This window comes from Corella eumyota, chromosome 1, assembly GCF_963082875.1.
Source record: "Corella eumyota chromosome 1, kaCorEumy4.1, whole genome shotgun sequence".
Taxonomy (NCBI): domain Eukaryota; kingdom Metazoa; phylum Chordata; class Ascidiacea; order Phlebobranchia; family Corellidae; genus Corella; species Corella eumyota.
The window spans coordinates 13,572,299-13,587,328 of record NC_137490.1 but is presented as its reverse complement, the minus strand read 5'-3'; the positions used below and the strand labels follow the sequence as shown (position 1 = coordinate 13,587,328).

At 28.7% G+C, this 15,030-nt stretch overlaps 2 protein-coding genes across 2 annotated transcripts; one reads left to right on the top strand and one right to left on the bottom strand.

Moving 5' to 3' along the window:
• Positions 1–2,971: 2,971 nt before the first annotated feature.
• On the top strand, positions 2,972–4,712 carry LOC145763693 (uncharacterized). The gene is made up of 4 exons (XM_082575201.1): positions 2,972–2,977; positions 3,228–3,307; positions 3,659–3,829; positions 4,340–4,712. The coding sequence occupies exons 1-4, from the start codon at positions 2,972–2,974 to the stop codon at positions 4,710–4,712; spliced, it is 630 nt and encodes a 209-aa protein (XP_082431327.1).
• A 2,564-nt stretch (positions 4,713–7,276) lies between these two features.
• LOC145763422 (uncharacterized) lies at positions 7,277–9,784 on the bottom strand. The gene is made up of 4 exons (XM_082574868.1): positions 9,677–9,784; positions 8,843–8,960; positions 8,404–8,565; positions 7,277–8,201 (listed from the first exon to the last, which is right to left on the bottom strand). The coding sequence occupies exons 2-4, from the start codon at positions 8,950–8,952 to the stop codon at positions 7,751–7,753; spliced, it is 723 nt and encodes a 240-aa protein (XP_082430994.1). The 5' UTR covers positions 8,953–8,960; positions 9,677–9,784; the 3' UTR covers positions 7,277–7,750.
• Positions 9,785–15,030: the final 5,246 nt, after the last annotated feature.

The window sequence follows — 15,030 nt, the reverse complement described above, 5'->3', positions numbered from 1 at the left end:
AATACTAAATAACATTTAGAATATTGTTTTGTCCCTAAAAGCGACAAAAACATATCTGCTGAAACATATCACGACTTAGGTAACCAGAAACACTAAAAATAGATTTTTTTAAATATTAATTTGTTTTGCGCAATAATGACCTTTTTCTTTTTTTATCTATGTATGTCTATTAAAAGTTGTAACATACAGTTAAATTTGCGTCGTTTTTGAGGTGAAAACTTTCAGACTGTAAATTGATGACATACTCTTTAACTTATAACATACAGACGGAGGTTACTTATGATTGCAAGGAAAACAATGAGTTAGATCTGTTTAGGAGACAAATCTTATGAATCAGAATTTATATTAAATTATAATCTGTCGGCTCATCTTTTTACCCAATCCCCAGTAACCTTATACAGTTAATAAGATCGACAACAAAATAAGAAAGATATTTATGGAAAAAAATACTTTTAACTTACTTTACCTAAACCAATAATTAAAAAATAAATTAGATTTTAATCTTATTCTGGCGATATGAATATTATTTTATTTCGATGTGGGTTTAAGTTAGTAATAGTATTTATATTTTTACCTGAATCAGATAGTTTTGACTTTTGATATTTGTCTTTTTGTGGTTGTACACCATATTTCTATGTGCCTCCACTATTCCTATTAAAATGCAACATTATTTTTTATGTGATAAAGTGTTTATAACAACCAAAATATCTGACAGAAAAATATTTAATTTTATATTATCCATTAAAGTTATAAATAAAAACAACAAGTTAGATGAAGATTTTGTATGTGCAAAAATTTACAAACGTCATTATAATATTTTAAATTTTATACTATAAACAAAAAAAAATAACATAAACAAATTTTATACAGATAAGAAAACGTTTTGATATATGCATATTCATTTGTGCACAAAATACTCATTTTATAATTTTTTTCCACCGAGTGTTTTGCTTTTTATTGTGTACCCCAGTGCGCCACGCTGTGGCTATGTTATTTCACATTTTCAATGTGTACCAGGAAAAAAATCATACCAATATTTTTAGAGTTTCCTTATATTACTTTTAAAATTTAAGATAAAATTTAAAATACTTCTAAATACTGACTTACCAATCCAATACTCAAGTTTATTTGTTTCCACTATAACCTCCATTTCTTTAAGTTTTACAAATTCTTTTAACTTGACAATTTAAAGCACGACAAATTTGTTGTAATGGGAAATTTCTCTAAAAACGATATAAATTTCTGATATTAATTGATTGTAACTATTTAACTAAAAAATTTAAATTTTTTTATATTTCGTTAGATAAACTTTAAAGGCGATTTCTAAATACTAATTAAGGCATTAAAAAAAAACTACTTCAACTCGTGTTACCAAACTAACTGTAAAGAGAAAAACTGAATGCTAATTTGATACTAGTTTTAGTCCAAAATCCAAACTTACAATTTACTGATAAAATATAAAACTACAGCTAAAAGATCTTAGAAATATAATACAATAGAAATATGGCGTTATACTTAGCGAAGGTACAAAAAAATTTAAAAACACACCTATACGCCAAGCGCTACTGTCAGAACTGCCCAAATAAAAGCAATAAGCCAATAGCTCAACAGCTCAACAGTGTCGCGTGACTTTGCTTGATTACACTGGCCCAAAAAGATACAATTACTAAATAATTAATCAAGGTCTGCAACGCAACAAGCGCGTTAGGCAACCCACAATAAAAAGGTATAAAAAACTTTACAAAACGTTACACTTGCTTTTTTTAATCTATACAGAGCGATAGTAAAATTTGGCTGCTATTTACTTATATCACAATTACAGAAAAGGAGATAAAAAATGATGTGCAAGGGGCAAGAATTGCGTACGTAAATAAGCAAGAATTAATTAACTTAAAATATGTAAAAAGCATGCTAAACACAGCCAAAAGCTTTCAAAACGTAATCATGTTATAAAAATAAAGGCAAATGCCGGTGGGGTACGGAAGTGGTACAATGTACCAAATAGGGCGACTAGAGATCTTGGGCCTGATTCTCGTTTCCGTTTTAATAAAGTGTTTCCTGGTATTAATTGTATATTTGTTTTATCAAGAAAAAGTTCAAAGAAACGGGGGATACAAAAAAAACAACTTTAATCGGTTCCCAGCGTTGCAATAAAGATATCATTCTTCTTAACCTTTATAACATGAAATATCAATTATCAAAATTTTGTTATTTTTTGTGAAAGTAAAGTGGTGTGTAAACTAGGGTAGGCTTCAAGGAAAGCGCGGAGGATGTTATTTTCCATCCTTATTTGGAACAAAATCCAAATTACAAAAATCCGATGATCTAAGCTAACTTTCCCAGTTGTCAACAACATCAATTTGGGGGCAATTTAAAGTAAAAAACAATTCTTAGTCCTTGAAAAATTGCTTTAAACTTTACAATATGACTTAACAAAATGTAAGCCCACATTGCCCACGTAAAAAAGTATCACGTTTCAAAATATTGCGATGACATTGATAATGGCGGTTAGAATTTCGAACTTCATAGGCTTAACTCAAAATTGCTACCCATAAGAACATAAACAAACTAAAAATACCCGACAAAAAAGAACCACAAGCATGTTTTGCCGACAACGGCTGACAAGCATAACAGTTAAAAAAAGAATAATGCAATTAGAGGCAACTTGGACTTACCCTAAAAAACACGACCTTTCTAGAAACAAACTTAATCCGAAAACCAAATAAACACTTGCGATTAAGTAAATTCAAGTACAAGTTATTTTTCAAAATTCGCTTAACGGTCAGGATTCATCATCGTATTTCGTCCAACATCGATTCGTCACGGGCTCATATGTGCGCATAAATATTACTTTTACCAAAACCTTTCTCTAATATAAGGGCGAAGGGATGTCTGAGCTATCCCAGTTTCGAAATATAATTGCGTATGTTTTAACTCGAAATAAGCGTTGCAGGTGTGAACACAAAACAAAATGGATGTAAGTTCAAAGAATAAATTAAAAGTCTTAAATTTTTTGTGATTTAATATTAATATTCAAAAGCACTTTATTATAGAAATACGAAGACAGATAATATAAAGAAAAATGTTGTACTCGTTATGTAATATAATAGGCAACTTATCTTTTTAAATTAGGTTTATATTAAGATTGTTTATAGTTATGTTTTTATAAACTACCACAAGTTTTAAATTGCTACCTGAAGTTTTTATTTTTTGTTTGTTTTTAACAGAGTTCAGATGTAGGATACGGGAATTCTTGCGGATGTTTAAACGGGGGATCGTGTGTTGCCTACGAAGAAGTTATATGCGAGTAAAAACTTTTAATAATTTTTTTCAAATAAAACCACAAAAATCAAATTAAAAATTGTCTGCCAGCATTTGTTTTGAAAAATGCGTCTTTTAGTTTTTGAACAAATTACATATGTTTTGTTAAAAGACAAAAAAATTGAATGATATTCTAAAATAATGTTAATATTTTTCAAAAGTTGAATACTCTTCTAAATATAATTCCTAAAATTTTCTTGGAAATAAAACGAAGTTGGAATAAAATATATTTTTTTATATTTAAATACTGTTGTCTAAAATATATATTTACTAAACCAGGTACTTTTAATCATTTTTTTACGTTTATATGTAATATGTTTATTTTATATACGAATAGATGTCCAAGCGGTTTTCAAGGAGATAGATGTCAAGAAACTCAAATAGATTTCCTTGATTTTAGTCACAAATCAAAAGAGCCAAACGAAAGTGAAATAAACATTATGGTTGTGGTGATTGTAACTTCATTTGTAACGACAATTTTTCTAGCATGTTTATATATAATATACAGGTAATTATTTTTTATTTTGTCATATTTTTTTCTTAATTGATGTATTTTTTTTAACAAACATAGAGTTTAATCATAAAATAATCTGAAATCATTAAAGCAATGATTTAATTTTAGCATAAAAACAATAAGGTGGTTGTGCCAATTAACCTTAACTAATTATGTTAAATATTAGTAATGTTTAGTGTTATGAAAAATTATGAAATCACCTAAGGTGGTCGGGATTTTTATATATGACTAATAGTCTGGGTTAAACGCCCTTTTTGCGTATTTTAACAAATGCATCAGTATTTATTTTTCAACATAATATTTTTTACATAATGGGTCAAGTATTTTAAAACAATTGATAACACATTACATTAACAAAGTTAATTTTTAAAATATTTTTTCAAAATGTAAGAAACAAATATGAAAATATGCTTTAAGTTAGAATATGACAATATATTTTGATTGTTTACCTATTTGTGAAGATATTGTGTTTTTTGTTTTAAATTTTATTTTCGATTTTTAAAGGCGATGTACCAAGAAGAAAAAAAATAAGAAAAAAATGAACAAATATGGTATCGACCAACGACTCTATGAGTGGCCTATAAATGAAAACGACCCAACCACAGCATTTAGATGTAAATCTGATCAACAGTATCCTGTAGAGTCAAAAAATACCATCCCAGCTCGACGTCCAAACGAACGTCGTCAATCCAAGGCCACAGTCGTGATTTGCTTTGAAGAAAACATCGAAACGCGACGCCACATCAATAACTTGGAGCAGGCGACATTTGCCAACGTTGAAAAAATCATGTCAGAAACCCGAAAAACAACCGATGTAACTATTTTAAGCCGGATACAACCTCCACGGCGAAAGCGTTCGCTTGGCTTAAGCCGTTAAATAAATAATCAGAGGCCTGATGGCAAAATCGGCTGTCATGTATACCCACGGACGAAGTGATGAAGACAAGGTTCATTCTCCCTGGATCGGCGAGTGAGTGACGTTATCGCCTGTTGACTAGCGTTCAATCTGAATAGTTGGTAATAATTACAGGAGTTTTATCGAGAATATCATAAACAGACATAACACGCTTAAAGCAAGCTACATTACGCGTTACCTAAAATAAGTTTTACATCTGTAAAAAATAAACACATTAAGGCACATTATCTTTACGGAATGCGCAAAATATTAAATTACTGTAGGTCTATGAACTTCACTTTGTTCTTTCAAAAATAAATTAAAATTACCTTTAAATCACTCTGTTTTATCTAACATAAAAATTAAAAAGAAAATTAGACATCTATATATTACTTTTGTTGTGTTAATGTTTTAATAACTGATAAAGCATTATCCAAAGTTTGCCAAAGTGCTAGCTTAAGATTTAAAAAAAAATATTTTACTTTTTTTTAACTTTCAATGTAATTTTTTATTTTTTTGTAAAAATTTGTGTTTTCTATGATGATCAAATAAACTGTTTCAAAATGGCGGTAAAAAAAGATTTTATGGGTAATAGTTATATCTAAAAATACTTTTATTTTAAGTGACATTATCTTTTAAAAGATAAATTAATTTTTAAGATTAAATTTTATGTTTTTTTTCGGCTAACAGTAAATATAAAAGAAATAAAGTGGTTAGCTTGGTTTTAACTTTACTTGAAATGCTTATTTAATTAAATTATAACAATTTATAAGAACATTTTAACCGGCATTTTTGTTTCCACTTTACCATAATTAGTTTATTGTTTTTACAAACTGTTTGTCCAGAGGATAATAATTATATTTGTTTTAAGAAAAAATAATAAATTTTTGTTAGGTTTAGTGTAAAAGTGTTGTTTTAAAACCGTCTTGGTTCTAATATTGGCAATTTTCAGAATCTATTTTTAAATACTAATATTTTTGCAATCTTTCTATATTTAAATTACAAACCTTTCTGTAATCTTTTTTTGTAACAGAAAAAAATCATGCAAATATTTATACGTCTAAGCGAAAAAATAACAATTAAACTAAGAAAAATAAATTAAAACACAAAATTTATACTCTAATTGAATTCAAACACTATTTTTACAAATGTACAAACAAATCTATTTTCTTTAAATAAATTTAAACCTTTTTTAAATATAAAAAACAAAGAATTTAAAATTTTGTGTTATTGTTTTACAAGTTTAAATAATTCAAAATTTTTTTATTATTACAAAAAAGTTATAAATTGCCAAAAATTTTATTATTTAAAAAGATATAATTTTATGTTATTTTTTTAATAAAATTATTTATTTTTTGTAAAATAAATTACAACAATTAAATTTATTTTATTTCAAATGAAAAACAATCAGGTAAATTATGATATTAACAAAAACAAAATCTAAAAATTGTAAAGAATTTTAAAATACTTAAGTTTAAACCTTATTATTTAGACTCCTATAGTACTAGACAGTCGATCTGTTCATAAGAAAGCCTGGGGTATACCAATACTTGTCAAACGCAAAATATTCCTAATCCAAATAATAAACATATCACCATAAATGAAGCAAAACAAATAAGCGTAACAATCTCTTTTACATCTACACTTAAGCTTTTAAAATATACAAATAACATTTTTTTCATATTTTTTTAGTTTTATATTTAGTTTAGTTTTATATTTAAGTGTTTATAATGATTTTGCTTAATGTAGTTTGCAAAAAAGTTTTTGTTAATACATATATGAATGTTGTTGTTAAGTTTATATGAAAGTTAAGTTGTCATTGTAAATGGTTATCAACAAAATATAAGGTATTATATTTCAAAAAGTATTCACGATTATATATATTTGATTAAAATAAAACTATTTATTTATAAGTTATATTTAAAACAAAAAGCTTTTATTGGGAATACCTTTATAGTCATTCCAAATAGAGGATAACTTTTAATAGGCCTACACAAAAATGTATAAAACAAATCACAACCGCAACAAAGTAAAGCCAACGGACTGTAAAAGAAAATCTTTAAACATAAACCATTTAAACAAATATTTTTATTAATACTATACTTTTAATTTTTATTAATACTATACTTCAATTTATCAACTTACAATAAATTTAATTTTTTAACATTTAAAATTATTTTTAATACACCATGGTATTTTTTTATCAGTGCGTGTACATGTAACAATGATTTGACGCAATCTGAAAACTTAAACGTTGCTTACTCCTGACATCTTGTGTAAAATTTCGCTCATTTTTTTAGTTAGCCATTTTATTAAATATTTTTCCACTCAAAACAAACCTATATTTAACAAAATTTTACCTTAATAGACATAGTTATAACCAAACTTTTAAAGCGTAAAATAATTTGTAGTATTTTGAACCAATGTCATCAAATAGATTTTTATACAATTTTATAATTTTTACTCATAAGACTAGAAAAGTTTTTACTACTTCAATCATTTAATGTAAACCAAAAAATTCGTTAATATTTTAAAGCGTGTGCTATATTATAAATGAATTAAGTGTAAAAACAAAAAAATGTGAGAATAGGTGTACGTGTATTAAAAAACAAATAAATATAAAATACACTCAGTAGTACGGCTTTTTAGTACATTACTCTACGTTTACATTTTATATGTTTTTTAAATACGAGAAGCAATAAATAGCAAACAAGAAAAAATGAAAATGAAGGATGAGAAGCTTTGCAGATGTATATTACCTAAAGCTAACAAAACACCCTGATAGTTTTCGGGAAAAAAATTTAAAACGTTTTTAAACAAATAATAAATAGCCAAAACGTATTGTAATATACTTATAAGGAACATTTTCTTGGAACAATTTAGCTAAAACGGGAACTCTAGGTAAATTCTCTTGACCAGCTTTAAATTTTTTTTAAAATGCTATTGCACAATGACGCTGCACTTGATGCGTGGAGTTGATCATCGATTCGTAAACTTCGTTTTACCGACTTTCATGTAGTTTAGACATCCTCAATGGTAGCTGGAAACGACGGCGGGGTCATTTTATTAGGGTGAATATACTCGGATAAAGAAAAGGCTCGCATCTTGGAAGGATTAGTGTTATAACCTGTTCTAATATAATGAATAGGCTGGGAGTTTGAATAGGTTAATTCAGGATGGTTAGCAGTCTTGTTTAAAGACCCATAAGGGACTGTACGAATCCACTCAATCTCATTTGCTGAAGACTTTCTGTTCATATTATTCGAACTTTCGTTTTTCTCGTTTTTAATCGAAAAAACACTACCCTTTCGTATCGAGTCGATGAGCTTAAAGTTAAACTTGATATCTTCGGATTTAGTTGGATCTGGGGTAGGTTCTACAATCGTAAATCCTTCGATGGTCGCTTTTGACTGGGATCGACTTTCCTGCCATTTTACCCACCGTCTTTTCTCCTTTAACTTTGTACATTTTCTGTAAATTAAACAACACACTAAACGTTAGATTTAATGTAAAAATTATAGAAAAATTAAAAGAAAAAAACAAAATGGCTCAGTTTTTTTCTTTAAGTAATAAAATTTCCCAAATTATGATCAAATCATAACATTTTGGCAAGACATTTTAGAATTATATAATTATGTTTGTATAAAGAATGAATCACTCTATGACTACTAACCTCCATACGGCGTAACCCGTGACCACCATGATTGTAACCATAAGGGCCGCAACAGAAATGCCAACAATTAGCTCAGGATTCACACCCTGACTTTGATCCTTTGCTTGACTGAAATCAATATAAGTTTCCTCACATCTTTTACCTTCGAAAGCACTTAGACACCTGAAACAAATTAATTTCGTTAAAGTGTGCAAACAACTAGTTTTGTTTTTACATAAATATTCACAAACAAAACAGAAAAATTAAAAGAGGAATTGGGCTAATTTGAAATAAAAATACTTTTTGAAATAATTAACTACAAAACAAAGTTGTATTAAATTGCAAATTATTTGCAAAAAAAAATTAAAAAAAAACGGATAAAATTAAAACAAGAATAACGTTATTATAAAGACCTAAAAACTAGTTATAGAATGAACTTAAAAAATATATTTAATCTTACTCGCAAACTTGTTCTTCGATATCCACACAAGTACCGCCATTAAGACAACCGCATGCGTTTGTATACAATGCTGTGCTCTGATTGGTGGGCTGCTCTTCAAACGTTGTCATTATTTAATCTAACAAAAATATCATTCGAATCAGACAATTACAAATAAATATTACACGGTTAATTTTATTAATGTTTATTTTTTTCCGGGCGTTCTAATTTTACTGCGAACGTAAGCATACGTGATGAAAACATTAATTTAAAAATCCAGTTGTTGAGTAAAATAATCGTGACCGCCAAGGGCGATACATAACTCAAATATTGATTAAACTTTTCCATATTATTGGTGGTAATCTTATATGCATAACGATAATGACAAAAGCCATTAATTATTTAAATTGTTGATTACATGCAAATAATTGAATTTTTTAGTTTACACCGGGATTTTTTAAACGACAATAAATTTTTTGGATTATGAAACACGGTAAAAAAAAACTTTAACAAAAATCGAACTATAACCAAACCATAAAATTACAAAACCACAACATGCTAAAAGCAATGTAAGAATGTTACTAGACAACCATTTTCGATTAAGTAATAAACAAAGAAAAAATTTAGAATATTTTCGTAAAAAAATCATTTTTGCTTTTTCAATTAAACCAAAAAATTTTAAAGTTGTTGTAACTTGTTTTACCAAAAAAATCTGGTTTAAAAACTTAAATTAAACCAATTGCCTAACATTCTTTTATTTTAAATTTGTTAATTGTCGTAACGCAGTTGCAAAATTTGTAAAAAAAAATTTACAAAAAAAAATTTGTTTATAAATATTGAATTTTATTTACTAACCTTTTTAAAATATTTCGCAAAAAAGTTTTATTCTTGACCGATATTCTGTTGATCTAACTTTTGTTTTTAATGAATTAGTTTCGGCTCTGCTTTAATTTAGACTTGGTATCTCGAATATCATATCAAAAATTCGCTGTGAATTATATACTCCACGCTTACGCTGCCTTCTTTCTACCCGGTCCGGGTTAAATATAGTTTGGCGAACTTAGACCAAAACTTTGTTTTTGTTCCGGCAATTTGTCTAAATAAATCAACAAATATGCGATGCAATTACAAGGGCACTGCCTTTAACCAATACCAGAAAGTAGTTGATACGATTTGTTAATGATTTTTTTAAAATTAGTAATTAGTTGTACAAATTAGTTATTGCAATTAACAATTATGCAACGGACTGTTAACAATAGTCTTCCTTCAAAAAGTGTAAAATTTTTTAATATTTTATTATTCAAAACAGAATGTCTTCATGATATTAACCAATTTAGTTACAACGTTTAATCTTGGTTAGAAATACAACTACACCTTAACAGGTTATTTGTTGCTGTTTATCATAAACTGTCAGCATGGTTTTACAAGAAATGAAAAAACCTACACTTTCAAAATTTTAAAATTAAATACATCTTTTTATTTAACATATTAGACAATTGTCATATTGTATTCTAGAACAGGAGTGGCAATTATATTAAAACAAATATCACATTCCAACAACAAAATGTGTATGTAATAAACTTGTCAAAAATGCTTGGAAATTTGCCTAAATGTGCATTAAACAAGTATTTCATAGATTTTTTATCCGTTGTTTGTTTTATCACTTTTATTTTTAGGAAAAAACACACATGTAACATTTAAGTGATTAGAAAATAATAAAGTGACCAATTCTAGCAAGTTGATCTATCGACCTCTCCACCTTGTATTTAATTTGAATGAATCAAGGAGAGAATATAGATCCAAAGAACGCTTTAGCATTTACACTATTTATATAGATATACATATGTTAAAAGATTAACAGAATTACCAAGCATTTATTTTATTTAATTAAAAAGTTATTTAAATGAAATAGCTTCAATATGTCATAATATTAAATGAGAAACTTTCCAGTGCCTACATAAAACGTTACGACCACATCAAGTTTCTCAGTAACGAGAAAACATAAAAATAAATGTAGTGATTTATCTCAGCCTCGAAGTTTTAGACACATTAACTTATCAGTGGAAATCTTAACACATGTGGTCTAATTAGGTTACACGAATTTCACGGATCCAACAAAACTTGTTTTTGTTAAGCGCTTAAAAATCAAATTTCTAAACACCAGATGTTTGATTGGTCTTGTTTGAACGCTTACATTGATCTAAGATTGAAAGTTTTTTCTTCCTTATTAGGTAGTGTTTTGTAAATAGTTATTTAACAGTAAACTTTGTATTGGACTATTATTATACATAGTTTATAATGAGAAACCGTGTAACCTTTTAAGCAAAAGTTACAAAGGTTAAATAAACTTGTTGAATGATTTTTTAAACAAGCTTGGGGTAACGGAGCTTGTTAAAAAAGATTTGTTTATTTATTAGTTAAAAAACAGAATAACAAACGATTATACCCCACGCAAATATTTTAATGCAAAGAATATAAACAGAAATCAAAGAATACGAAAGTTTAAAAAGAAGGTTGGGTTTTGTAATCCAGTGCGTTTCCTTCTTAGAGGTAAATGACATTGTTTCGAGACCCGACGTCGTTGGTAATAAGAGGCTAAAAATAAAACAAAATTTAGTTGTTTTAAATCAATTACCCATTTCCTAGATTTTAAACGAAAAATGATATTTTCTTTTTTTGATAACGCCCACTTCTTGTCATGAACTATTAAACGCACATTCATCATATTTGTTAAATTATAAAAAAAAATGCGTTGCAAGGATTGCGAAAGGCGTTACGACAATAGCAAAATTTGTCGTAACACCTAAAAATAAGTTCTGATGCAAATGTCTATAAGCCGACAAATAAATAAACATTTTAAATAATAATAGAAAAGCAATTAGTAACTGGATACTTATTTTTCAGTAATGATTGCTGTAAAAGATGCCGAGCCAGAGGATCGTGACGTGAAGTAATGCCCTTACAAAGCGATGTGGTTTTAATTTTATTTTGAATAGAGATTACGCGATAAACATTTATGCGTTTAGCACCAGGTAAAAAGTTTGAGTCCGCGCCTTAAGGCGGGAGAAAGGTGGCTTTAACGTTTTAAAATTTCACTGAACACGTTACAAAAAGGTCATCCGCTAAAGGAATACGTTGTTCTATGGCTATTTCAGTCATGCCCAGTACAACCTGATTCTTTAGAACTTAACACAAAATTACCATGTCGTCTGACGTCATCCACTCGTCATCGATGATAAATTTTAGCTCAATAACATCAAGGTGGCTAGGAAAATCAACTTCGACCTCCCAGTTTAGGAGCGAACTGCGTAATCAGAAGAATACACATAATCATAATCAACATTAACATTAAGTGAATAAAAATACTTTGGAAATAAGTAGTCATATATAAATAGAAGGATGATGAGCCTGTTTACAACTTGTTTCTATTTTGTAGGTTGATCGAACCGCAGACCTACATGATGAATGGCACTTCTCATTATTTTGACGCACGCAAGTTAGATTGGTCACGTCCTTTTTTATGTTGTTCTAACTACGACCTCGGATATTATTTCAAACGCAATCCGCTTGGACGGGTTTAATCAAAAATAGAAAACCAGTCACACGCCAAGTGCATAACCTGATTGAAATACTTTAAACGCCAGAAGTCACGAGTTTTTACCTATCGGGGTGCAATGCTATGGTGTCGCGCCAATTTAGCCAGTTTCCACTCACGAAGACGGACGAGGCTGAGCCGAACCAGCAGATCTTCTTCGACTTGTGTGTGTCTGTTAAAACAACATTCGAGTGTTTATAGGATAAAAAAAACATGTATTTCCTTTTAAGTACGATGACGAGGTGCGACTGTTACTCAATAACAACTGGGCGTAAGATTTCCGATTGCGCGGAAATAACCCAATTTTATTATTACGTTTTCGTAATAACATGACTTCTGTTATTTCAATAAAAAAGTAAAAATTTCGTAATCTAAAAACATTTTTAAAAATAAATAACGGTGATTGTATTTAGTTTTAAATAGTTAAACTGCCCTTTAAAATCGCCCAAAAAAGTCCCTAATATATCGATACTATCTATGGACTTTAATCTCAAAAAAGGATTACAACTTCTATAAAAGTAAAAAAAGTTGACAATTTTTTTACACTTTTCCCCGAACTTCCGTTCGTTAAACAGTTTGCTGGAAATACACCCAGTGGAGAAAACATTATTGGAAAACAAACGCCTTTCTCCATCAAGTTTGACAGGCCGTATATACAAACCCGTTTAATATTATAATTTAACTGCACGATTAGATATTTAATGTACAGACCTTTGATATTGTTTTCTTCGATTTCAGCATCTTGTTTTTCGGAAACGGAAGTTTCCTAAACAAAATAAAGATAGTGATAAAGAAAATATTATTTTAAATTAAATTTTAAAATAAAATGTTTAAATTGTATTCGGGGGTTTGATAGGTGAAGTTTATATATTTTATAGTAATATTTCATTGTCAAATATTAAAAAGAAATACACCTAAGACGTTAAAAGTTAAGATTTAGGGCAAAACGAAAATGAAAGTACAAATCCTAAAATTCGCTTGTGGTGATACGCAAATAGACCTAATAGTAATCATAATGCACCGTGAAATTGTGCCGTAGTTCAGGCATAGGTGAATCCTGGCACAAATTTACAGGACTTGGCGATTAAATTTCCTACACGACAAACTGCAAGTGAAAGAAACAAGTTTCTCAATACGTTTCTAATAGCCAGAAAATAAGATAAAACAGATATCTTGTAAGATTGCAGTTCCTTTTGACGGCTATTAGTATCGTCGCAGGAAAATGACACTTTCTCATGCCGGAGTGATGACTTGTGGTTTTTAAGCGTTGAAACTAATAAGAAAGGGCTTAATTGACAATGACGTGATTAAAAAACCCATGTATTGACATATAGGTAAAACAAGCGCATTATACATACGTACAAACTCGTCCGGTAAGTAGGCTTATTATGCATGTAAAGGTTTTTTTTTGAGCAAACGAAAATTCCAGAACAAATGATGTTTCGTAAACATACATAAACAAAACAGCAACAACAGGACTTTGTTGGCCGAAAAAGTATGTTTAGAATAGCATTTAAACATGTAAACAAAATAAGTAACTATTTGTAACAAAGCCAGCTTAAAAATGTGACCCCAACAGGCGGAATACGAGTTTACAAACTAAAAATAATGTAAAAACAGACCTCAAAACAAACTATAAGTAAAAAATCGTTGCCAAGATATATCGGTAATGACCTTTTCCATGACTTTTAAAAATAAATATTACAAAAGTTATTTAACACATTTGATTCAAATTTAAAAACGCTGACAGTCAGTATATCCACGTTTCAAAATGTCATAAGTTACTAGACAAGCTTAAAAGTAAGCGCGTTTCACGGCGATTAGTAGGAACGTATTAACAAACCGCGACAACGAAAAACCTTTAAAATTTCAAGGCAACTTTAAAGATCCATTAAATAACTAAGCAAGAATGTTGGAATTTTGACACAATCACCATTGTGGTATTTCGTAATAAGTTATTAGGCTAAATATAGGTTGATAGTTATTTTAACCCGCCGATAACCGGACACAAAGAAAACAAGCTTGAAGAATATAGGCACGATGAAAATGTTAATTGCAACCCTTAAAAAGTTTTTTATATAAAATTTATAAAAAAAATTTCAAGTGTAATTTTTTTACTATTAAAATAGAATTAAAGCAGTAAATTGCCGTTAAACCCTATACAAGAATGTGCATGACGCAACAAAACATGCAAATTTGTTTCTAAATTGGATGCCCACACCTTAAGAGGTTCATTTTGTAAGGTAAGGTATAAAATTTTAAAAAAGATAAGAAGTAATAAGGTAAAAAACAAAAAACCACAAATGCTTTTAGTTGATGCCGAAGCAAGTTGCAAGTACGTTGTTTAAAGTATAAGCTAGATGGGTGCAAGAAGCATTGCAATATTAAGCCATATTAGAAAGGACAACGATATAAACTAGTAAAGAGAATGGTGTAACACCGAAATAAGATAAGGGCGTAATTGTTTCCTTGAGCGGGTAAAAACGATTTTTTTACAATTTCTTTGCCTTCAAAAACTAATGGAAAACAATATTAAAGAAAGCAAAAACAAAAATGTACGTACCGGGGTGCTTAAGACTTGAATACCGGACTTTTCAGCATCATAAATGATGTT

Excerpts from the sequence above, each read along its gene's own strand:
- LOC145763693 (XM_082575201.1), top strand. Across the intron at positions 3,308-3,658 it reads TACGAAGAAGTTATATGCGA|ATGTCCAAGCGGTTTTCAAG; the intron begins GTAAAAACTTTT and ends ATATACGAATAG. Across the intron at positions 3,830-4,339 it reads TGTTTATATATAATATACAG|GCGATGTACCAAGAAGAAAA; the intron begins GTAATTATTTTT and ends CGATTTTTAAAG.
- LOC145763422 (XM_082574868.1), bottom strand. The coding sequence starts at position 8,952 with ATGACAACGTTTGAAGAGCAGCCCACCAATCAGAGCACAGCATTGTAT. Across the intron at positions 8,566-8,842 it reads ATCGAAGAACAAGTTTGCGA|GTGTCTAAGTGCTTTCGAAG; the intron begins GTAAGATTAAAT and ends AATTTGTTTCAG. Across the intron at positions 8,202-8,403 it reads ACGGGTTACGCCGTATGGAG|AAAATGTACAAAGTTAAAGG; the intron begins GTTAGTAGTCAT and ends TTTAATTTACAG.